This window comes from Salvelinus fontinalis, chromosome 35 (genome assembly GCF_029448725.1).
Source record: "Salvelinus fontinalis isolate EN_2023a chromosome 35, ASM2944872v1, whole genome shotgun sequence".
NCBI classification, from domain to species: domain Eukaryota; kingdom Metazoa; phylum Chordata; class Actinopteri; order Salmoniformes; family Salmonidae; genus Salvelinus; species Salvelinus fontinalis.
The window spans coordinates 23,404,621-23,430,623 of NC_074699.1; the positions used below are offsets into that span (position 1 = coordinate 23,404,621).

Below are 26,003 nucleotides of genomic sequence, written 5' to 3' on the forward strand. Positions count from 1 at the left end.
TCTAATCTTCTGTGTTGTGTTGTGTTGTGTCCAGGTGGTGTATTGAACGAACACTACTGTTGTCATGTAGCTAATGTTCTGTGTTGTGTTGTGTCCAGGTGGTGTATTGAACACTAGTGTTGTCATGTATCTAATCTTCTGTGTTTTGTTGTGTTGTGTGCAGTTGGTGTATTGAACACTACTGTTGTCATGTATCTAATCTTCTGTGTTGTGTCCAGGTGGTGTATTGAACACTAATGTTGTCATGTATCTAATCTTCTGTGTTGTGTTGTGTCCAGGTGGTGTATTGAACACTACTGTTGTCATGTATCTAATCTTCTGTGTTGTGTTGTGTCCAGGTGGTGTATTGAACACTACTGTTGTCATGTAGCTAATGTTCTGTGTTGTGTTGTGTTGTGTCCAGGTGGTGTATTGAACACTACTGTTGTCATGTAGCTAATGTTCTGTGTTGTGTTGTGTCCAGGTGGTGTATTGAACACTACTGTTGTCATGTAGCTAATGTTCTGTGTTGTGTTGTGTCCAGGTGGTGTATTGAACACTACTGTTGTCATGTAGCTAATCTTCTGTGTTGTGTTGTGTTGTGTCCAGGTGGTGTATTGAACACTACTGTTGTCATGTATCTAATCTTCTGTGTTGTGTCCAGGTGGTGTATTGAACACTAGTGTTGTCATGTATGTAATCTTCTGTGTTGTGTCCAGGTGGTGTATTGAACACTACTGTTGTCATGTATCTAATCTTCTGTGTTGTGTCCAGGTGGTGTATTGAACACTACTGTTGTCATGTATCTAATCTTCTGTGTTGTGTCCAGGTGGTGTATTGAACACTACTGGTGTCATGTATCTAATCTTCTGTGTTGTGTCCAGGTGGTGTATTGAACACTACTGTTGTCATGTAGCTAATCTTCTGTGTTGTGTTGTGTCCAGGTGGTGTATTGAACACTAGTTTTGTCATGTATCTAATCTTCTGTGTTGTGTTGTGTTGTGTCCAGGTGGTGTATTGAACACTACTGTTGTCATGTAGCTAATCTTCTGTGTTGTGTTGTGTTGTGTCCAGGTGGTGTATTGAACACTACTGTTGTCATGTAGCTAATCTTCTGTGTTGTGTTGTGTCCAGGTGGTGTATTGAACACTAGTGTTGTCATGTATCTAATCTTCTGTGTTGTGTTGTGTTGTGTCCAGGTGGTGTATTGAACACTACTGTTGTCATGTATCTATCCTTCTGTGTTGTGTCCAGGTGGTGTATTGAACACTAGTGTTGTCATGTATCTAATCTTCTGTGTTGTGTTGTGTTGTGTCCAGGTGGTGTATTGAACACTACTGTTGTCATGTATCTAATCTTCTGTGTTGTGTTGTGTTGTGTCCAGGTGGTGTATTGAACACTACTGTTGTCATGTATCTAATCTTCTGTGTTGTGTCCAGGTGGTGTATTGAACACTACTGTTGTCATGTATCTAATCTTCTGTGTTGTGTCCAGGTGGTGTATTGAACACTACTGTTGTCATGTATCTAATCTTCTGTGTTGTGTCCAGGTGGTGTATTGAACACTACTGTTGTCATGTATCTAATCTTCTGTGTTGTGTCCAGGTGGTGTATTGCACACTAGTTTTGTCATGTAGCTAATCTTCTGTGTTGTGTTGTGTCCAGGTGGTGTATTGAACACTAGTTTTGTCATGTATCTAATCTTCTGTGTTGTGTTGTGTTGTGTCCAGGTGGTGTATTGAACACTACTGTTGTCATGTATCTAATCTTCTGTGTTGTGTTGTGTCCAGGTGGTGTATTGAACACTAGTGTTGTCATGTATCTAATCTTCTGTGTTGTGTTGTGTTGTGTCCAGGTGGTGTATTGAACACTACTGTTGTCATGTATCTAATCTTCTGTGTTGTGTTGTGTCCAGGTGGTGTATTGAACACTACTGTTGTCATGTAGCTAATCTTCTGTGTTGTGTTGTGTCCAGGTGGTGTATTGAACACTACTGTTGTCATGTAGTTAATCTTCTGTGTTGTGTCCAGGTGGTGTATTGAACACTACTGTTGTCATGTATCTTATTTTGTGTTGTGTTGTGCTGTGTTGTGTCCAGGTGGTGTATTGAACACTACTGTTGTCATGTAGCTAATCTTCTGTGTTGTGTTGTGTCCAGGCGGTGTATTGAACACTAGTTTTGTCATGTATCTAATCTTCTGTGTTGTGTTGTGTTGTGTCCAGGTGGTGTATTGAACACTACTGTTGTCATGTAGCTAATCTTCTGTGTTGTGTCCAGGTGGTGTATTGAACACTACTGTTGTCATGTAGCTAATGTTCTGTGTTGTGTTGTGTCCAGGTGGTGTATTGAACACTACTGTTGTCATGTAGCTAATCTTCTGTGTTGTGTTGTGTCCAGGTGGTGTATTGAACACTACTGTTGTCATGTATCTAATCTTCTGTGTTGTGTTGTGTTGTGTCCAGGTGGTGTATTGAACACTACTCTTGTCATGTAGCTAATGTTCTGCGTTGTGTTGTGTCCGGGTGGTGTATTGAACACTACTGTTGTCATGTAGCTAATCTTCTGTGTTGTGTTGTGTCCAGGTGGTGTATTGAACACTACTTTTGTCATGTATCTAATCTTCTGTGTTGTGCTGTGTTGTGTCCAGGTGGTGTATTGAACACTACTGTTGTCATGTAGCTAATCTTCTGTGTTGTGTTGTGTTGTGTCCAGGTGGTGTATTGAACACTACTGTTGTCATGTATCTAATCTTCTGTGTTGTGTTGTGTCCAGGTGGTGTATTGAACACTACTGTTGTCATGTAGCTAATCTTCTGTGTTGTGTTGTGTCCAGGTGGTGTATTGAACACTACTGTTGTCATGTATCTAATCTTCTGTGGTGTGTTGTGTCCAGGTGGTGTATTGAACACTACTGTTGTCGTGTATCTAATCTTCTGTGTTGTGTTGTGTCCAGGTGGTGTATTGAACACTACTGTTGTCGTGTATCTAATCTTCTGTGTTGTGTTGTGTCCAGGTGGTGTATTGAACACTACTGTTGTCATGTATCTAATCTTCTGTGTTGTGTCCAGGTGGTGTATTGAACACTACTGTTGTCATGTATCTAATCTTCTGTGTTGTGTTGTGTCCAGGTGGTGTATTGAACACTACTGTTGTCATGTAGCTAATCTTCTGTGTTGTGTTGTGTTGTGTCCAGGTGGTGTATTGAACACTACTGTTGTCATGTTTCTAATCTTCTGTGTTGTGTTGTGTCCAGGTGTTGTATTGAACACTACTGTTGTCATGTATCTAATCTTCTGTGTTGTGTTGTGTCCAGTTGGTGTATTGAACACTACTGTTGTCATGTAGCTAATCTTCTGTGTTGTGTTGTGTCCAGGTGGTGTATTGAACACTACTGTTGTCATGTATCTAATCTTCTGTGTTGTGTTGTGTCCAGGTGTTGTATTGAACACTACTGTTGTCATGTATCTAATCTTCTGTGTTGTGTTGTGTCCAGGTGGTGTATTGAACACTACTGTTGTCATGTAGCTAATCTTCTGTGTTGTGTTGTGTTGTGTTGTGTCCAGGTGGTGTATTGAACACTACTGTTGTCATGTAGCTAATCTTCTGTGCTGTGTTGTGTCCAGGTGGTGTATTGAACACTACTGTTGTCATGTATCTAATCTTCTGTGTTGTGTTGTGTCCAGGTGGTGTACATCACGGCCACCATGCCCTATGTGGTGCTGTTCGTCCTGCTGATCAGAGGCATCACTCTGCCAGGGGCTATGGACGGCATACGGGCCTACCTCCACATCGATTTTAAACAACTCAACGACCCCAAGGTCAGACAGGTCTTTAGAGTACAATACAATGTTTTACTGAAATTAGGGATGCAATATTTCCAATTACTTAAAAAATTCCCAGGTTCCTGGAATCAAGAGAGAATTAACTAGAAATCCGGGATCCACCGAACAAGATTTCTTAAAACCTGGGAATTTTGGAAAAGATACAAGAATTTGTAAACCCTTTTACTGAGAGACACAGCCTCAGAGTGCAGGACAGTGTTACTGCTAGAGCTCCCATAGTCACGTCCAATATGGAAATAAATGTAATTAACTAATTTAGAAACCAAAACATGTGTTAGCTGTTTTTGTAAACAAAGTTGAGGGATAAAAAGATTGGAACAAAAAATCTGGGAGGTCGTGATTTTGCATAATATGCCATATTCAATATAGAACACAGTAAATGAACGGTAAGGAGCACTTTTTGAAAACATGGCTGAGGAATCATATCAGAGACGAGATTATTTAGAGCCAATAGTCAGTAGATAGTCAGTACTCAGGAGAGATTCTGTCAAATGTATTGCTGTTCTCTGTATCGTATTGTAATGCTATGGGCTCTTTGAGGAGAAATATTTAATATTTTTTAAGGAATGGGGCAGTTTCTTAATTTCTTTGCTTGATTGAAGAGATAGTAAAGTGTTGGAAAGACAGGGGGAATAGGGGAAGGGTGAGTCAAAGGGCAGTGGGCCGGGGTCAGAGGCTGTCACCGCTGGATCACACAGGCCACAAGGACAAATCTTTGAGAGCAACACATAAAGTATCGTTCTATGTTCCTGCTGTAGGTGTGGATTGATGCTGCTACCCAGATCTTCTACTCATTGGGAGCTGGCTTTGGAGTGCTCATTGCATTTGCCAGCTACAATAAATTTGACAACAACTGTTACAGGTAAGACGTATCAATGTGTTGATATCACGATGCTGTCCTCAGTGCTTCTCTATCATGACCTTACAAGGCTTACACGACCTTCTATAACCCATAACCAGGCAACGAGATAGAACAGATCCTGTGCTTTGTTTAGTTCTCTTAAGGTTTGTCTTTCCTGTTTTAACTGGACAGAAAGGTGATGTGTATCAGGCCAGTGGACCTTCTGGCTTGGAGCTAACAGGATAAGTGCAGGCCATGCTAGGCCAGATGATGGCTATAGCCATAGGCGGAGTTACCTTTCCTGCCATTCTGTCGTCCTCTAAACCCCTCACAGAGAAACAGACATTAGACTGTGCGGTTTGCTGATCCTTGTCATCACTAATAGGTTCCTGTGAAAGTGGAGAGGTGGGTGCTGCTATCAGACCCATTCTGCTTAAAAAAGAAATGTGTGTAGATATATGGTCTCTTTTGTATTCCAGCTGTGTTTGTGTATGTATAGGTCAGTAGGTGTCTCGCTGGCTGCAGTGGTAACAGTACAGTAATGTTTGTCCATGGACCATTGTCCACCCATTCTAGAGACCAATTTACCGGCCGCATCATGAAAAGTTGCATGCGCAGGTTCGCATCAGAAAATGGGCTTGTTTACATTGAAGTGACCACATCCAACTTCAGACGGAGCTCATGTATTCAGATGGTTATCATCTACAACATCACAGATGTCATCAGAGGATTGATTACCTAGCAAACTATCAAGCCAGCGAGGCAAGGTAAAATATCACAAATAGAGCTAGATAAAGACAGAAGAATAATATACTTGTTGAACACAGCTAATTAGCTATAGCCATCAGTCTTGTGTGTTTTTATGGTCATCACTCACTCACTGCTAAGTTTGTCAAGGTGTATAGCTATCTGCTACAAATCTGTAGGAAACGTTGTGAATTTCCCACCAAAGAAACATATGGTTCTCAGAACAGTATGTGCTAACTGGGTGTCCTGCATCATTGACAGAACATTGTGGGAAGGTTGTATGCAAAATGACTATAGGACTACCACACTCTCACCAAGCTCTCGGAAACATATGGTTCTCAGAACGTTATGTGTTAGCTGGGTAGGGTTATTGTAGTGTGACGCTGTACAGCCAATTGAATTTCCCACTCTTATAGATGACTTGTCCTGATCTAACCCCCCCCCCCCCCCCCCAACACAGCTGATGGCCTCATGTGTGCTCAGCTGGGCCATATTTGGGAGCTGAATGAGGAGTTGTGAAAGTTGGCTGTTACATCCGTAGATATTCTCAAATGACATCTGAGTGGCTAGCAGCTGGTTGTATTATTCTCCATATTGTACACAGATGGGACGGTTGAGGTCAGACTGTGGTCCATGTTCTCTCTGTCTGTCTGCTGACTGAACGTGGGTTGATGTCTGCTGACTGAACGTGGGTTGATGTCTGCTGACTGAACGTGGGTTGATGTCTGCTGACTGAACGTGGGTTGATGTCTTCTGACTGAACGTGGGTTGATGTCTGCTGACTGAACGTGGGTTGATGTCTGCTGACTGAACGTGGGTTGATGTCTGCTGACTGATCGTGGGTTGATGTCTGCTGACTGATCGTGGGTTGATGTCTGCTGACTGAACGTGGGTTGATGTCTGCTGACTGATCGTGGGTTGATGTCTGCTGACTGAACGTGGGTTGATGTCTGCTGACTGAACGTGGGTTGATGTCTGCTGACTGATCGTGGGTTGATGTCTGCTGACTGAACGTGGGTTGATGTCTGCTGACTGAACGTGGGTTGATGTCTGCTGACTGAACGTGGGTTGATGTCTGCTGACTGAACGTGGGTTGATGTCTGCTGACTGAACGTGGGTTGATGTCTGCTGACTGATCGTGGGTTGATGTCTGCTGACTGAACGTGGGTTGATGTCTGCTGACTGAACGTGGGTTGATGTCTGCTGACTGATCGTGGGTTGATGTCTGCTGACTGAACGTGGGTTGATGTCTGCTGACTGAACGTGGGTTACTGACCACAAACAGTCTTCAGGCTTTCACCTAGTTTGATTTCCAGGTGAGCCTCAAAGGCTCTCAAACAACATCCAGTCCCTCTGGCATCAAAATGGTTCATTCAAACCAATACAACATTAAACTCTTTAAAGGGGCAATCAGCAGTTGATGTATCCATTTTTGGACATATTAATGATATGTACTCATTGATTCTTGAAGAATATAACTTATAAATGCCATATGAGCTTAGTTCAACTGTCGTACCCCATCAGAACCCAAAATATAAGCTTCGTTTTACTCCAAAGTTTGTAAACAAAGTAAATGTAAACAAACACTATATAGCCTCAAAGCATGGTTTACACTATACATTTGATATCGTGGATGGTCAGTCCTTGAATCTATAGCTCTGTCTATGAATTTGAGAGAGGTTACATTTCTCAGCTTCTTACCAAAACAGGGGTGGGGAGGGACTCTTTTTTAATTGTTTCTGTGATGTCGTGAGGTTGGACCCAGGTGCAGAGAAGAGACCAGACGAGGAATCAGTGGTTAAGGATAAACATAAATACTTTACTGAGAAACAGTAGCCGCAGGATCACAGTACACTAGAAAAACAACAACCGCTAAGTCTCAAACTCACTCCATAAACAACCGCACACAGTAAACAATTCAAGCTTCTGCAAAGGACCACAGAAAACACACCTCTTTTAACAGGGACACAATCATGAAATAATAAGACACACCTGAGTCCAATAAAAGTCCCTAGGGCGTTCTCTGCTGGCCTCTGGTGCCAGGAGGAACCATGACAGTACCCTCCCTCTAGGAGTGGCTCCAGCCGCGGAGCCATGACGACCACCACGTAGTTGTTTGAAGTCTCTAACAAGACCCGGATCCAGGATGTCCCGAGCAGGCACCCATGCCCGCTCCTCGATACCGTAGCCCTCCCAGTCCACCAGGTACTGCAGGGCAGAGGTGGGACCAAGTCATTGTTTTACAAGTCACAAGTAGTCTCAAGTCTTAGCACTCAAGTCCCAAGTCAAGTCCCAAGTCAAGACAGGCAAGTATCAAGTCCTAAACTTTGAGTTTCGAGTCCTAAACAAGTCATAATGTGCTCTTCACCAAATGTAATACCATTTTATATTTTTAACAAGAGTAATAGTTAGTATATTACATTTACGCAAATCATGAATGCTTTTAAAAATATCTATATATTTATTACTTTCCAAATAAACGTTATATTTCCATGGAAATACATGGGTAGCCATGAGAAAGACCCCCCCCCCCAATAGTGACTGACTATTGAGGATCGCTATGGGGCGCAATTGGGCGATGTAGGCTTGTACAAAATCGCCCAACCTTAAACACACACACACACACACACACACACACACACACACACACACACACACACACACACACACACACACACACACACACACACACACACACACACTCTGTGTGGTTACAGTAGGCTAACGTATGTCAATTGTTTTAGGAACAGCAGTAACATCAGGCAAGATTTAGGCTAACAACTGCCTAGCCAGTTGTAGCTCAATCTTGGGTGCAATGAAGCTTATCCTCAATACTGACAAAACTAAACTAATGTTTTTTTCTAAAGCAAGAATTAGATCTCTGAACTTTTCACCTATTATTACCTGTCAGGGCATTGAGATTGAGACTGTAACCTCATATAAATATCTTGGAATTTTAATTGATGACGGCCTCTCTTTCAAATTGCATATTCAACAACTTACAAAAAAATTGAAGCTGAAATTGGGATTTTATTTTTGGAATAAGGCCTGTTTTTCCTCCAGAAGGAGGCTAGTATCAGCTACATTTATGCCTTTCCTAGACTATGGGGATATTTTAAATGTGAATGCTTCTGCTCAGTGTTTGAGATCAATTGACACCCTTTACCATGGCACTTTGAGATTTATTTTAAACTGCAAAACCCTTACGCACCACTGCACTTTGTATACCAGGTTTGGCTGGCCTTCTCTAGTCACTCGTAGGCTCAGTCACTGGTATACTTTTTTTTTTTATTGTTCAGAAATGTGGTGGGTACTCTCTTCGTTCGCTGGACTTTATCCTGCTAACTGTTCCAAATGTCCGAACTGAATTTGGTAAAAGGGCTTTTATGTACACTGCGCCATCGTCTTGGAACGCCTTACAAAATACTTTTAAACTGGAAGAACTTGTCCCGATTGGTATTTTTAAATCACTGATGAATGATCTTGAGACTGATTCCCTGACCTGTCAATGCTTTTTAATTTGCTGTTTTTGATTTTGTTATACTCTATTCTATGGTTTTTACTAGATTACTTGTAGTTTTTCATGTTGTTTGTCTGTAATTTTTGTAATGACTTGGTGCTGCCTAACTTGGCCACGACGCTCTTGAAAAAGAGATTTTAAATCTAAATGAGCCCTTCCTGGTTAAATAAAGGTTAAATAAAAAAAAATGATAAAAAATGATCACGTTCCCGCACTGACTGACTGTGTGGAGGCTCATTAATTTAACGTTACGTTAGCCTACATGCTACACTAGTAAAGTTTTAAATTATATACCTGTCGGCTACATTAGCCATGACTTACCGTTCTTTGTGCAGCTTCAAATGTCGAACAAAGTTGGAAATTGTTGTGCCTCCGTCTGTAATTTTCTTCCTGCATGTTTTGCAAGTTGCAATCCGTTTTTTTGTTGATACTGCGTCGTCTTTATATCCGAAAATAATAATTTGGGGTATCATCTTTCCAAGGGCTCCATCTCAATTCACCCGCGACCTGATTGGCTGCTGTCTGATTCAAACTGTAATCCGTTAAATGAAGAGTTGATGTGCTGCACACTTTTTTTTAATAGCATCATTTTTTATATTTGGGCTTGGGGAGGGTATCAAGTCAGGTCGAGTCAAAAGGCTCAAGTCCAAGTCAAGTAACAAGTCATTGGTGTTCAAGTCAAAGTTGAGTTGGAAGTCATCATATTTGTGACTCGAGTCTGACTCGAGTCCAAGTCATGTGACTCGAGTCCACACCTCTGCTGCAGGGTCCCTCGGACTCAACGAGCCTCCAACAGACGCCGGACCGTGTAAGGCAGGCGACCATCCACAAGTCGAGGGAGCAGAGGAGCAGGTGTCGGGGGAGAGAATGGACTGGTCCTAACCAGCTTGAGACGGGAGACATGAAAGGAGGGACAGACTCTCATGGACCTGGGAAGTTGGAGATGATAGGTGACCGGGTTGATGCGACTCATGATATTGAATGGTCCTATGTAGCGTAGAGCGAGCTTCCGCGAGTCCAACTTTAAGGGAAGATCACAGGTGGACAGCCACACCCGTTGAACCGGTCGGAGGAGTCGAAGAGGTCTTCAGTGCCGGTTTTCCTGATGTTGGTGTCAGGCAGAGGAGTGGAGCAAGGAGGATCGCGCTCTGATCCAGATGTGGTGACATCGCCGAATGAACGCCTCGGCTGATGGCACCTCCGCTTCGGCCTCTTGTTCAGGAAATAGGGGGCGGCGAACCCGAACTGACACTCAAATGGCGAGTTCAGCAGTGTGTTATGAGCATACTCTGCCCAGACGAGGAACTTGCTCCAGTTGCTGGTTGGCCCGCTCAGTTTGCCCATTTGACTGAGGGTGGAACCCCGAGGAGACACTCGCCGATGCCCCCAACGGGGAACAGAAGGCCTTACAATATCATACGACAAACTGAGGCCCACGATCTGAGACAGTGTTCGGGGGAACTCCGTGTAGTCGAAAGACATGTATATTCACGAGATCAGCAGTCTCCTTCACTGAAGGCATCTTGGGTAAGGTGACATAGTGGGCTGCCTTGGAGAACCGATTGACCACCACCAGGATAGTGGTAAGCCCTTGAGATGGAGTTAACCCTGTGATAAAATCTACAGACAGATGAGACCAGGGCCGGCTGGGGATGGGTAGAGGTTGGAGCAACCCGGCCGGTCACTGACGTGAAGACTTGCTTTGGGCACAGATGGAACAGGCCGCAACAAAGGATCTCACATCCTCCAACGCCTGTAAAAATTGGAAACCCCAAGGAACCGCTGGACCTGCTTGAGTGAGGTGGGACGGGGCCAGTTAGCGACCGCCTCAATCTTCCATTTGGATCCCTGTGGTAGAGATAATGTGACCCAGGAAGGAATCCTGGGATACGTGGAACTCACACTTCTCTATCTTGACATATAGTGGACTCAGGACTTGGCGGGAGGTGTCTCAGGACTTGGCGGACGTGCAGTATGTGTTCTGTAAGGGTCTTGGAGAAAATCAAGATGTCATTGAGGTTAACAAAGACGAACCGATTCAACATATTCCTCAGAGTGTCATTGACCAATGCTTGAAAGACTGCCGGTGAGTTCGATAATCTGAAGGGCATGACTAAATACTCATAGTGGCCACTAGGGGTGTTAAAAGGAGTCTTCCATTCATCTCCCTCCCTTATTCTCACCAGATTGTAAGTGTTGCGGAGGTCCAGTTTGGTGAAGAATTGGGCCCCTTGGACCAACTCCAATCCGGAGGACATCAGGGATAGGGGGTAACAATTCTTGATTGTAATCTGGTTCAGCCCTCTGTAGTCGATGCAGGGACGCAGGCCTCCATCCTTCTTACATCCACCAGCAGGGGATGTAGAGGAGCGATTGAAACCTGCCTCCAGCGACTCCCGGATGTAATTGTCCATGACTGCTGCTTCAAGGGTCGAGAGGGAATACAGACGACCCCGGGGAGCCTTCGTGCATGCGCCTGTCACACTCCTGTGGGCTCAGGCGTGTGCGACCCAGCTGCATGGGATCCTCCATGCTGGGCTCGGTGGCCTTGGGGTGCTCAGGAAACCGTAATTCTGGAGTGGTGTCAAAAGGGGTCTGTCTCCCCTGTTCCCGGTTGTCAAACCTGATTGCCAGCGTTTTCAGGGACTCGACGTCCTCTCCTAGTTCCTGAGCGGGCAGATCATCTTTGATGGAGTTAGACAGACCCTGGTGACCGTCATACCGCTCAGGGGCTGGGATCTTGGGTTCCTGGTGCAGGTTCCCTGGAGGAACCACGACGACGTCTGTAGCACTGGACGATGAGACCTGTGCATTGGATCCTCCTGGGTTGGGGGCGTGCCATGGTTGGAGGACTCAGCAAGTGCCAGAAGGCTCCCGGAGATTTGGGAGAGCTGTTCTTGCTGCCGTCGTAACAGTGCTCCTTGGTGGGCTACCACATTCCGGATCTGGGAGATCTCTGCTGGGTCCATGTTGTGGCAGAAGCTTGCTGTGATGTGGTGAGGTTGGACCCAGGGCTTGGTGGTGGGGTGGGGGGTTAAGGCAAGACAACACCCTCAAGACAAGACCCTCAAGACACGACCCAAGATATGGTTCCAATAAAAATGTTGGTTTAGATTGACTATGGTTCAAGGAAGCAACAGGAAGTCGAAGTGTTAATATGGTGGGTTTATTATTGTTCTTAAACCTGTCCTGGTACTATCATGGTAGCTTTATTTTTCTAAACATGTTTTATGTGTGTGTTCTCTTCCCAACAGGGATGCTATCCTGACCAGCACAGTGAACTGTGTCACCAGCTTCTTTTCAGGGTTTGCCATCTTCTCTGTGCTCGGCTACATGGCCTACAAACACGGAGTCAGGATAGAGGACGTGGCCACCGAAGGTGAAAGGAACCCTACTAGATATGCATGCACACACACACACACACACACACACACACACACACACACACACACACACACACACACACACACACACACACACACACACACACACACACACACACACACACACACACACACACACACACATACAGTAAGTGGTGTGGAGGATGACATGCATAACACACCCAGACCCCACACACTCCAACAACACACCCAACTTCATTTAGACCCAGATTTATGACCAAACTGTCCACAGCATAGATACCTCATAAAACACAAAGAAAAAGATAGGAAGATAGACATGCCTTATTAGGAAACATACAGTATAAGGCTATATCGCAGGCTACCCACAGTATTCTCTTTTCCCTGGTTAGCCCCCAGAGTGCTGTGTTTGTATGGTGGATCCACCCAGGCTATGACTCAGCTAGGACAGACTCAACACATGAACAGTCCCTGTCTGACCCTGAGAAGAGCAAGGGGAGTCACCTGCTCTAAGGGAGGACAGGATTCTGACAACACCCAGCAGTCAGTCATCTACAGACCATTTAGAGAGTTTCAAACCCAGTCAAAACATCTATAAATTCATCATGGAACTAAACATTCCTCAAGCTTACTGTTACTGCTCACTGAATCAAACAACTTAAAGGAAAGATTCACCCATTTTGAATGTTATACCGTTTTTGTTCATCTATAAGCAATTTCATGTTTTCATGTATATCTGAGCTACTGCCATTCAAGCAGGCAGAAATATGTCCAGCATGACAAGTGATGCAAAACTCGTCATACCGGCTGTATTTCTGCCTGCTTGTACGGCAATAGCTCAGATACACATGAAAACATGAAATGATCCCAGGAATCGATTGAACATTGCTCAGTGATGCACAAAAATGATATAACATTCAAAATGGGTGAATCATCCCTTTAAGAATGAGCAGCAACGTGAAACGCTTTTAATATAATTGATTGCAACAGTAGCTGAGAGGCTCTAGGGTTCAGATGGAATTGAAATACCAGAGAACATTTCAAACTGTTTTTTTAAGGCAAACCGTTTCCAAGAAGTCACATAAATACTGGCCTGCTGTGGAGAGGGGTTGGAAGACATACAAAAATAATGGGATCTGTTAAAAATCTGCTTTGCTTTCTAGTTCTTCTGTCTTCTACTTGCCACTGTCTCTAGGTGTCTGTCATTTCGTTGTCATCTTATGTCCTCACTTCTGTCTTCCTCCATCCGCTCCTCCTTCTTTCACTTTCCTTTCCATTGTTAAATCATCTCTTATTTCCTCTAAAACGACCTTGTGGACAGGGTCAAGCTCAGGACAAAGAAGTTATACATCAACATCCCACCCAACAATTTACTGTTTTATTTCATCATCCCACCAAACAAGGCACCGTTTTATGGACTGATGGTAGTCAGTTGGCTCTGGTATGTCCTATCACAAGTGTCTCTATCTGTGTATCTTTGTGTGAGTGCAGGTGCAGGACTGGTGTTCATCATCTATCCTGAGGCCATCTCCACCCTGCCTGGATCTACCTTCTGGGCCATAGTATTCTTCATCATGCTGCTGACTCTGGGCATCGACAGCTCTGTGAGTTACTGGCCCTCCTCAGGGTTGAATGACTACATGCTATGTCCCACCACAGGGCACATATGGCTACTGACCATTTGTTTCTATCTTATGGTGGGTTTATCTGATCTATCTAGTGGATTTATACACTGCTCAAAAAAATAAAGGGAACACTTAAACAACACAATGTAACTCCAAGTCAATCACACTTCTGTGAAATCAAACTGTCCAATTAGGAAGCAACACTGATTGACAATACATTTCACATGCTGTTGTGCAAATGGAATAGACAAAAGGTGGAAATTATAGGCAATTAGCAAGACACCCCCAAAAAAGGAGTGATTCTGCAGGTGGTGACCACAGACCACTTCTCAGTTCCTATGCTTCCTGGCTGATGTTTTGGTCACTTTTGAATGCTGGCGGTGCTCTCACTCTAGTGGTAGCATGAGACGGAGTCTACAACCCACACAAGTGGCTCAGGTAGTGCAGTTCATCCAGGATGGCACATCAATGCGAGCTGTGGCAAAAAGGTTTGCTGTGTCTGTCAGCGTAGTGTCCAGAGCATGGAGGCGCTACCAGGAGACAGGACAGTACATCAGGAGACGTGGAGGAGGCCGTAGGAGGGCAACAACCCAGCAGCAGGACCGCTACCTCCACCTTTGTGCCAGGAGGTGCACTGCCAGAGCCCTGCAAAATGACCTCCAGCAGGCCACAAATGTGCATGTGTCAGCATATGGTCTCACAAGTGGTCTGAGGATCTCATCTCGGTACCTAATGGCAGTCAGGCTCTCTCTCTTTCTCTCTCTATCTATCTCTCTCTCTCTCTCTCTCTCTCTCTCTCTCTCTCTCTGTCTCTCTCTCTCTCCCTTTCTCTCTCTATCTCTCTCTCTCTCTCTCTCTCTCTCTCTCTCTCTCTCTCTCTCTCTCTCTCTCTGTCTCTGTCTCTGTCTCTCTTTCTCTGTCTCTCTCTCTGTCCCTCTCGCTCTCCCTCGCTCTGTCTCTCTCTCTGCATTATTCTACTTTCCCATGATTGCAGTGAGTGCTCTAGGTATTGTCTAGACTAGCAGCAGTGTGGGAAGGCAGTTGTTTTGACTGTTACCCAATAACCATGAAGCATGAGGTGGAAAATCACATGTACCGCAACCTGAAACACAGGAAAACTTTGTTCACAGAGATTTACATTTTACCTCATTCAATATCTCAGTTACACAAGGTGATAATTTACTGTAAATGAAGAGAGAAAGGAAATTCCACAGCAGGGGAACATTTTATTTTGCAGTAGTAGTCATGCCCAATGTAGCACTGCACTAAGAAAGCTAGGTCTGATCATTTATATTCTAGGCCAAAGGTATTCTGTTTGGGTGCGAAGACTTTGTGTGATTCTGTTACATTGCTGCTGTAGGCACTATGGTTAATGTGTTTGTGCCACTGAATCATCCTAATGTCTGTCTGTCTGTCTGTCTGTCTGTCTGTCTGTCTGTCTGTCTGTCTGTCTGTCTGTCTGTCTGTCTGTCTGTCTGTCTGTTTTCTAGATGGGCGGTATGGAGGCAGTCATCACAGGACTGTCAGACGACTTCAAGATCCTGAAGAGGAACAGGAAGCTGTTCACCTTCGCCACGGCATTCGGAACCTTCCTTGTCGCGCTCTTCTGCGTCACTAATGTGAGGTCACTTCCTGTTCCTCTGAGTCACATATGATTTCCATAGTTGTCATATGATTGCATAAATCAAACCAAAGAGACAGAAGATAGAGTGTGCCTCTGTGATTTAGGTGGATCAGTCACAGCAAAGACAGAAAAGGGAAAGCCCTGTCCAACCATGTGAAGTATTGTTATTGACTGACTGAATAAGCTTTGTTTCATGCTTATCCTTGTCAGCTCACAGTAGTTAACTGCAGCCAGGTTGCCCTCAGTAACATCTGCAACAACCTTTTGTCATTGTGTCTCTGTATCTGTCTCTCTCTCTCTGTCTGTCAGGGAGGTATATATGTGCTGACTTTGTTGGATAACTACGCGGCGGGGACCTCCATCTTGTTTGGGGTGCTGATTGAGGCCATTGGGGTGTCCTGGTTCTACGGTATGTATAATCGGTCCCCCTTAGCCTAGTACAGAGGCACATACTAATGCTGACTTCTTACTGTGGTGAACCTGCTTATCTACTGTACCTTTCCTCATCCTCTTCTGTTGTTCATTAGAGCCCAGCCCTTTGTTCTGTCCATCCCTCCATCACCCCACCCTCCATCACCCCCTGCCCACAGTTGCCCTCTCCTGGCCTGCCCTCTCCTCCGCTGGGCTCTCTCAACCTCCCTAACTCCATGGCATCTTCACTACCCAGGCCCTGCAGCTACACCTGACCTTTACTGGCAGTGTAGAGACACCGTGCTTCCCTTCCTTAGACCTCCACTGTTAACCCCCTTTCTCCATCTCTCCCAATACTCCTCTTTCCATTTCTCCATACACTCCCTCCCTCCTCTTATCTTCTAGACTGCCTCTCTTCACTAATAGATCTCCATCTCTCCCAATACTCCTCTCCTCTGCTCCCTCTCCATGTCTTCAGCTTTCCATACACTCCCCTCCTTCCCTACACCTCCTGCCTTCTCCCTTCCTCCCTGCTCCATTCCACTCCTCTCCATCCCTCCATACACTCCCATTGTCAGACAGTAGATTGCAGCCGTCATAAAGTAGGCCACAGCCAGAACCACACACAGACCACTGATGGGAGGCTAACTACTGACTGTCTCCCTTGGTGGGGGTCAGAGGAGTGAGAGGGAGGGGAGGGTAACTACTGACTGTCTCGCATGGTGGAGGTCAGAGGAGTGAGAGGGAGGGGAGGCTAACTACTGACAGAGATAATACTGTACGTCGACAAGATGACTTGTGCTTTATCTTTAAACTACAGCCCATCAATTTACACAATGATTTATAATCAGCATTAACTGTTGAAACTGAACCTCATGAGGAGGTGAGACAGACAGAGCACCTCAGATGCTGAGCTGTTCTAGGGAGGAGATAAACGGAGAGGGTCTTCTTGTAGATGTTAACAGGCCTGGGCTGCCCTGATAAAGAAACATTATGCCCAAGCTATAGAAACACCATGGATGTGTACCGAATGGCACCATATTCCCTATATAGTGTACTACTTTTGGTCAAAAGTAGTGTACTATATAGTGCCGTTTGGGACACAGTCCATCTCCTGATAGGCAGACTTAACCCTGTGTGAAATTATAATATAACATAATTGGAAGGCTCAGAGACTTTTATGAAACAGATATCATTGAGCTGCATTTTTACTGCTGTGTGAACTCATAATTATACAAGAAATTGGAGTTGTGTGCCATGAAGCTCTTTCTCAGCCAATGCTCCACCTGTTATGTATGGAAATTGATGAGAGGAGCGTTAGTTCCCCTGTGAACTTGAGACATCAGAAGCAAAGCGGAGTGTAGGTCTGACCTGGGTGCAAATAGTATTTGTTTTCTTTAAAGTACGTTGAGCATTTGATTCAACCTTCCCGTAGTGCCAGATGGGCAGGGTTTCTACTTTCGGGACTATTGGTTGTATTGCACCGGGCAAGCTCAATCAATCTCAGCTTCAGTGTTTGTAAGGAAACAAGTACTATTTGAACCCAGGTCTGCAGTGGGTTCATGGGTCTGGTTCTGTGTGCGTGAGTTCATGCCCTGGTCTTCTGCCCTGTGTTTCCTCTCCAGGCGTGGACCGCTTCAGTGAGGATATCGAGAGCATGATGGGCTTCAAGCCAGGTCTCTACTGGAGGCTGTGCTGGAAGTTTGTCAGCCCCACCTTCCTACTGGTAAGACCCCCGGGGGGCAAGACAGGGCTGGTTGGGGGACAGGGGTGGGGTGGAAGCCTTTGGCATGGTGCTGGGGGTGGGGATGGGAGGACAAAGTACCTGACACAAGCCTAAGGTATTAAACATACTGTAGGAATCATGATCTATGGTATGTCATTGTGCTTGAAGGAGGAAATTAGGAAATTCACAACAGAGGTTTCTTAATTGTTACTGGCTGCCATATACTGTACTATAGTCTTTTTAAACTCCTATTATGTGCCAGCAATTCATAATTTGCCACAGGAAATATGTTTTCCTGTTATATTTGTTCCCCTCCATGTTAGAAGTACTGTATCTCCAAGAATAGATTAGCATCACATGAACTCACCATGAAAACTGAATAAACTACAATATAACTGTGTTTGAACATCTTGGTCATACTGTTATAATCTCAACCCAGCACAGCCAGAAGAGGACTGCCCCCCCCCCCCCCCCCCAGAGCCTGGTTCCTCTGTAGGTTTCTTCCTAGGTTCCTGCCTTTCTAGGGAGTTTTTCCTAGCCACCGTGCTTCTACATCTGCTTTGCTTGCTGTTTGGGGTTTTAGGCTGGGTTTCTGTACAGCACTTTGAGATATCGGATGATGTAAAAAGGGCTTTATAAATACATTTGATTGATTGTTTGAACTACAATTTACTGAACATATTGATTTACAGAATGTTCAGTGCACTAGGAATTAGTTAAGGATGTTGTCGTGTCTTTGGCATCATTAAAGTGAAGACTTATTTTATCAAATCAATTCTCTGTAATTATAATTACATGATTAAACTAATCATGTAAATGTAATTACCTAGGAAGTCAGGGCACCAAGGAAAATCTTCAGATTACAAAGTTATAATTTTCCTAATATAACTTTTCAGATATTTTAATATCTGATCAATTAGTCTTCTATGAATTATTCTTTACCTCACGTTAGTCTCATTCCAAACGAACCCAGTTTTTGCTATGAATCATCCATACATCAATTGTCTTAATAATTTATTTACTAACTAACTAAATAATCACAGAAATGCATAACAAACAAACAAACAGTAGATATAGTTACAAGGAAATGACAGGGGATGTGCCCTAGTGGGCTTAACCGGTATGGCGGCTTGGTAGACAAAGGGACTGAGAAGGGCACGAAAGACAAAAGACACTACACAGTTGATAATTATAATAATTGAAATGCTAATCCTTTGCACATGAACGCTCACTCATTCGGGAATAATTGCAATCAATATATATATTTACGCTCAGTGTGTCATCGTGATCTCTGTTGGAATCGTCCTTTTCTGTTGGAAAGTTCATCCGAGATTCTCTCTGCGTCGCTGGAGTCTGGTTAGAATGGATACTTCAGAGTAACATTCAGAAATGTTCTTATAGATAGATGTTTCAGTGGTTGTCAGTCTTCGCATATAATGGTACATAATTCCTAGCTGCAGACTAGTAATTAGTATCGAAGATTTGCTCTTATTCTGTCGGTATCGATAGTCTCAGAGTGTAACCACGTGGTATGGTTAAGAATTCAGCAACCGAGGAATGTATGGTCTCTACTCAAACCTTAGCCCTCTCGGTAATCGAGGTACGCTTGGTCGAAAGTGGGCTTCTCTAGGTGGAGGTTTTATTCGGAACAGCAGAAAAGGCTGTCCAATGATGCCAGATCAATGTCTGTGCTCATGGGGCGGGCCAATGACTTAGTTAACTTTAAAGGGAATTGGATTCTCTTTCATTAAACGGTTTAAAATCGCATTACATAATTTCACAAATAGTTTAATATTTACTCATTCATTTTATACAATAATTAGATGCAAATCTCATAACAGAGACTCTTGTATAAACAGAGTTATGGTAATGTGGCTGTATTGTCTCTCAATGAGGTCACAAACTTTAAACAAAACGGACCAGGTCGTAGCTGGCTTCTCCACCGACCATTTACACATTCTCCAAAACATGGATATTGTTCAGTTCTCAAGTTCTGTGATGTAGAAGAAGTTCCTTTGTTCTACTGTGAAACTCTCTCTCTCTATACTGCATGAGGGAAAGAGTCTCCTCCAGCAATTTACGACCTGAGATAACAGAGCCTGGGTGTAGGGGGAAGAGAGAGGTGGTGAGAGAGAGAGTTGGTGCTTGCTATATCCAAAGAGGGCCACGTCATGACAATGTGTAGGTCTCTATATTTTATAATATTAGAAATATGCTATGTCAATGAAGCACAGATACTGTATGGGTTTGAATAGATAAGGAATACCAAAAGCACATTATCTGTCTTGGTGGGAAATGTTGTTATTCCCTTAATGCTTTTACATTGATTATGATCAGTCATAAATCAATATTCTTCCTTCCATATGGGAAGTTTATATGTTTTATATGGCAAACAGGAAATAAAAAGAGCAGAGGAAGATTGAAAGCCAGGAAAGAGGTAGATTAGATTGTAAGCCAATATATCACCATGATCTTTAAACCTTATGTCTGAGGAGAGCTATCATTGTTTAGTTTTAATGTGTAGTGTATGCTACCATAGTTCTGCTAGCCTTACCTCCAGAAGCAAGGCAGAAACAGCTAATATCAGGAAGATAGCATGCAACTTCGGCTGTTGCATAGATTGCATTTGTAGAAGAAGGAAATAGAAGAATGTTGTTGGCCTTTGATATTCAGTTGGAGACGAGGAAGAGACACTTCCCTGACCTTCCAGTGTTGTATTATAACTAGTAGTGATGTTTGCTGCTCTCTGGGGCAACAGCTACAAAGCTACAGAGCTACAGTTCAGTGGTGATGGGCCTCCAGTCTCTAGTCTACAGCAGTCTGGTGAACCAGAGTACTTACAGTGAAAGTCTACTACAGTATGTTCAAACCCTAGAGGGAGCGACCATGCCCTAGTCTGTTCTATTCAACTCAATTTCATCTCTGCAATGCTTACATTTTTTTGTCAAAATGAACAGTGGCGGAGTGGAGGAGGAGTATTCGTTATTTCTACAGAAGCTCTGTATAATGTCTCGTTGGGAATATTATAACTCTGTTGTTTTTTCTCCTCTCCTTACTTTGTGGTGATATCCAGCATCAAGACTTAGCAGATCTGTTGTTTCTCCTGTCCTCAGTTTATATGGTGACCTAGCTAACAGTTATGTTGTTTCTCCTGTCCTCAGTTTATATGGTGACCTAGCTAACCATTCTGTTGTTTCTCCTGTCCTCACTTTATATGGTGACCTAGCTAACGGTTCTGTTGTTTCTCCTGTCCTCAGTTTATATGGTGACCTAGCTAACCATTCTGTTGTTTCTCCTGTCCCCAGTTTATATGGTGACCTAGCTAATGGTTCTGTTGTTTCTCCTGTCCCCAGTTTATATGGTGACCTAGCTAACCATTCTGTTGTTTCTCCTGTCCCCAGTTTATATGGTGACCTAGCTAACAGTTCTGTTGATTCTCCTGTCCCCAGTTTATATGGTGACCTAGCTAACAGTTCTGTTGTTTCTCCTGTCCCCAGTTTATATGGTGACCTAGCTAACAGTTCTGTTGTTTCTCCTGTCCCCAGTTTATATGGTGACCTAGCTAACCGTTCTGTTGTTTCTCCTGTCCTCAGTTTATATGGTGACCTAGCTAACCATTCTGTTGTTTCTCCTGTCCCCAGTTTATATGGTGACCTAGCTAACAGTTCTGTTGTTTCTCCTGTCCTCAGTTTATATGGTGACCTAGCTAACCATTCTGTTGTTTCTCCTGTCCCCAGTTTATATGGTGACCTAGCTAACAGTTCTGTTGTTTCTTCTGTCCCCAGTTTATATGGTGACCTAGCTAACCGTTCTGTTGTTTCTCCTGTCCTCAGTTTATATGGTGACCTAGCTAACCATTCTGTTGTTTCTCCTGTCCCCAGTTTATATGGTGACCTAGCTAACAGTTCTGTTGTTTCTCCTGTCCCCAGTTTATATGGTGACCTAGCTAACCATTCTGTTGTTTCTCCTGTCCCCAGTTTATATGGTGACCTAGCTAACAGTTCTGTTGTTTCTCCTGTCCTCAGTTTATATGGTGACCTAGCTAACCATTCTGTTGTTTCTCCTGTCCCCAGTTTATATGGTGACCTAGCTAACAGTTCTGTTGTTTCTCCTGTCCCCAGTTTATATGGTGACCTAGCTAACCGTTCTGTTGTTTCTCCTTTCCCCAGTTTATACGGTGACCTAGCTATCCGTTCTGTTGTTTCTCCTTTCCCCAGTTTATACGGTGACCTAGCTAACAGTTCTGTTGATTCTCCTGTCCCCAGTTTATATGGTGACCTAGCTAACAGTTCTGTTGATTCTCCTGTCCCCAGTTTAGACGGTGACCTAGCTAACAGTTCTGTTGATTCTCCTGTCCCCAGTTTATACGGTGACCTAGCTAACAGTTCTGTTGATTCTCCTGTCCCCAGTTTATACGGTGACCTAGCTAACAGTTCTGTTGTTTCTCCTGTCCTCAGTTTGTATGATGACCTAGCTAACAGTTCTGTTGATTCTCCTGTCCCCAGTTTATACTGTGACCTAGCTAACAGTTCTGTTGATTCTCATGTCCTCAGTTTATACGGTGACCTAGCTAACCGTTCTGTTGTTTCTCCTGTCCTCAGTTTGTATGATGACCTAGCTAACTGTTCTGTTGTTTCTCCTGTCCTCAGTTTGTATGATGACCTAGCTATCTGTTCTGTTGTTTCTCCTGTCCTCAGTTTGTATGATGACCTAGCTATCCGTTCTGTTGTTTCTCCTTTCCCCAGTTTATACGGTGACCTAGCTAACAGTTCTGTTGATTCTCCTGTCCCCAGTTTATATGGTGACCTAGCTAACAGTTCTGTTGATTCTCCTGTCCCCAGTTTATACGGTGACCTAGCTAACAGTTCTGTTGATTCTCCTGTCCCCAGTTTATACGGTGACCTAGCTAACAGTTCTGTTGATTCTCCTGTCCCCAGTTTATACGGTGACCTAGCTAACAGTTCTGTTGTTTCTCCTGTCCTCAGTTTGTATGATGACCTAGCTAACAGTTCTGTTGATTCTCCTGTCCCCAGTTTATACGGTGACCTAGCTAACAGTTCTGTTGATTCTCATGTCCTCAGTTTATACGGTGACCTAGCTAACCGTTCTGTTGTTTCTCCTGTCCTCAGTTTGTATGATGACCTAGTTAACTGTTCTGTTGTTTCTCCTGTCCTCAGTTTGTATGATGACCTAGCTATCTGTTCTGTTGTTTCTCCTGTCCTCAGTTTGTATGATGACCTAGCTATCTGTTCTGTTGTTTCTCTCCTCTCCCCAGGTCGTGGTGATAGCCAGCATCGTGACGTCCACGGGCCTGAGTTATGATGACTATGTCTTTCCTTCATGGTCCAATGTGATTGGCTGGGGCGTAGCTCTGTCCTCCATGATGTTTGTGCCCATCTACGCCATCTACAAGTTCCTCAGTATGCCAGGGACATTCAAACAGGTCAGTGGAAAAACAAATCCCTCTCATCTGCATAGTTGTTGTTTATATAATGTAAAGATAACCTTAGATCGATTTGATTTATTAGGATGCCCATTAGCCAATGCCAATGGCGACAGCTAGTCTTACTGGGGTCCGACATATAACGTAAAAGGCATGACAGACAAACGACTGTACAATTTACCTACATTTAAAAACTTTGTTTCTCATATGCGATAATTTGACTAGAAAACGTTGTATGCAACAGACAACTTTCCAGTCCATAGACATATCTTATATGAGGAGAAAGCTTAAATTCTTGTTAATCGAACTGCAGTGTCCAATTTACAGTAGCTATTACAGAAACAAATACCATTCTATTGATGGAAATTGATCAAAAATGTATCACTAGCCACTTTAAACAATGCCACTTAATATATTGCATATGTATATACTGTACTCTATCATCTACTGCATCTTGCCATCTTTATGTAATACATGTATCACTAGCCACTTTAAACTATGCACTTTTATGTTTACATACCCTACATTACTCATCTCATATGTATATACTGTACTCGATACCATCTACTGCATCTTGCCTATGCCATTCTGTACCATCTTTATGTACATATTCTTTATCCCTTTACACTTGTGTGTATAAGGTAGTAGTCGTGGAATTGTTAGGTTAGATTACTCGTTGGTTATTACTGCATTGTCGGAACTAGAAGCACAAGCATTTTGCTACACTCGCATTAACATCTGCTAACCATGTGTATGTGACAAATACAATTTGATTTGATTTGGATAGTGCACAACAACAACAACACTGGTGTGAGACATTCACCTCTGAAGGTAAATAATGTACTTACATTTAGTAATCTTGCTCTGATTTGTCATGTCCCAGAGATAAAACGTGACTCACCATCTAGATTCGGTCTTATGTAGCAACATTTGCATTTCTGTTTTTTTACATGGGATAAAAGTAGAGACTTAGAGCTACAAAATGGTATATCATACACTGCATTTGAGGAAACAACGGGAAAGTAATTGTGCTTTAAAAGTTGATCAACTTGTAAACTCACTTTTGAGAAAACCGTCTTTCAATGTTTTGGTACTACTATTGGAGAGCCCTTCGTTGTCTACACGCAATCAACATTGTTCACACCCTCTTAAGCCTTAGCCCCACCAATCTCTTTAAGGGTTGATCTGTGAAACTTTACACACACACTGCTGCCATCTTGTGGAAACAATCTAAATTACACATAGGCTGCTATCTTAATGTATGGCCTTTCTCTTGCATTTCAAAGATTAGGGAACAAAAAAATAAATAGAAAACGCATGTTTTATGTTTGTATTATCTTTTACCAGATCTAATGTGTTATATTCTCCTACATTAATTTCACATTTCCACAAACTTCAAAGTGTTTCATTTCAAATGGCTCCCGAGTGGCGCAGCGGTATAAAGCACTGCATCTCAGTGCTAGAAGCGTCACTACAGACGCTGGTTTGATTCCAGGCTATATCACAACCAGCCGTGATTGGGAGTCCCATAGGGCGGTGCACAATTGGCCCAGCATTGTCCGGGGTAGGCCATCATTGTAAATAAGAATTTGTTCTTAACTGACTTGCCCAGTTAAATAAAGGTAAAATATATATATTTTTTAAATGGTATCAAGAATATGCATATCCTTGCTTCAGGTTCTGAGCTACAGGCAGTTAGATTTGGGTATGTCATTTTAGGTGAAAAAGGGTCCAATCCTTTTTTAACATGTAGTGTTAATGTTGGCAGGTACAGTATGTACTGTAGCTTGAAGTCATGTAGCTTTAAAGCTGGTAAATAGAGGTGGTAAATAGCAACCTCTTATCTGTATCCCAGCGGTCAAAACTGGTTGAAATGCCATCCTTATAACCAGATTATGATGTCATTTCAACCAGGGTTGGCCCCCTGGGTTAGTATGTGTTTATTTTATGCAAAGATAATCTTAGATCAATGGCAAGCATTTAGCTTGGAGTCTTCACGGCTTGACATTGAACTGACTCATAAACTGACTTTTTCCTTTTCAATGGTTGATGGTTGATGATGTCAGTACTTTTGGGACGCTGGTTAGAGATCTTGAGGGTTCAAAGCCTGAACAGTGTACAGTACAATCATAAAAACAACATTCCACAGCTTTGATGATCTTCCTGAGCAGTAAATAGTGTTACCTTGTGTTTTCCTACTCACTCCTCGTGGCATTTCCTTCTGATATCCTGGCAGTGTTTAGACTCCTTCCATGACTATCTCCCATGCTTTTCCTCCAGCTGAGATCACAGTCTATCACACTGTTATCACACCAAGTGCACTCAGTCAGATATGAGGATGGGGGCAATCTGGAAGTGACATCAGAGGTCATGCAGTACACTCTACAGTACAGTGTACATCCAGTCCAGCCTGATCACATCAGAATCACAACGCTGTACGACATATTTGAGCTATCTCGAAGTTCCTTATCTATAGAAGAAATGGTGGCTCTATAGAATAAACTGTGACCATAGATTGAAGCGCTAGTTTATTACAAGCTTCAAGATCATATCTCTTGTGCTTGGACAATGTGCATCTAATCTCTTTGGATTCAGATTTTTTCAGTGTAAAACTATATGTTTATTGTAAGGTATGAGTTATGTACTGTAATGGTTTATTTTTCAGAGGATAGCCTACTGCATCACACCAGAACACGAACATCATCTGGTGGCGGAGGGAGCTACCATCAGACAGTTCACGGTGAGTACAGATGTTGGATCTTAATTTGAGCCACTGTGCTAGAGCAGGAAAATAATCCTGCAGCAACAGGACATTTGAATTATTATGTGTATTATAATGAATGGACATTTTTGTAGGGGTTGATATATTTTTCATTATGGCAAA

At 43.3% G+C, this 26,003-nt stretch overlaps 1 protein-coding gene across 2 annotated transcripts in view; it reads left to right on the top strand.

The window, feature by feature from the left end:
• The window catches only part of LOC129834587 (sodium-dependent noradrenaline transporter-like), a 72,785-nt gene that overhangs the window by 43,989 nt on the left and 2,793 nt on the right, over nucleotides 1-26,003 (top strand). For both annotated transcript variants that reach the window (XM_055899708.1, XM_055899707.1), the window contains exons 6-14: nucleotides 3,662-3,796; nucleotides 4,579-4,682; nucleotides 12,183-12,307; nucleotides 13,782-13,894; nucleotides 15,406-15,534; nucleotides 15,849-15,948; nucleotides 17,576-17,676; nucleotides 22,952-23,119; nucleotides 25,785-25,859. In XM_055899708.1, coding sequence (XP_055755683.1) covers nucleotides 3,662-3,796; nucleotides 4,579-4,682; nucleotides 12,183-12,307; nucleotides 13,782-13,894; nucleotides 15,406-15,534; nucleotides 15,849-15,948; nucleotides 17,576-17,676; nucleotides 22,952-23,119; nucleotides 25,785-25,859 — 1,050 coding nt within the window. The remainder of the gene's footprint in view (nucleotides 1-3,661; nucleotides 3,797-4,578; nucleotides 4,683-12,182; nucleotides 12,308-13,781; nucleotides 13,895-15,405; nucleotides 15,535-15,848; nucleotides 15,949-17,575; nucleotides 17,677-22,951; nucleotides 23,120-25,784; nucleotides 25,860-26,003) is intronic.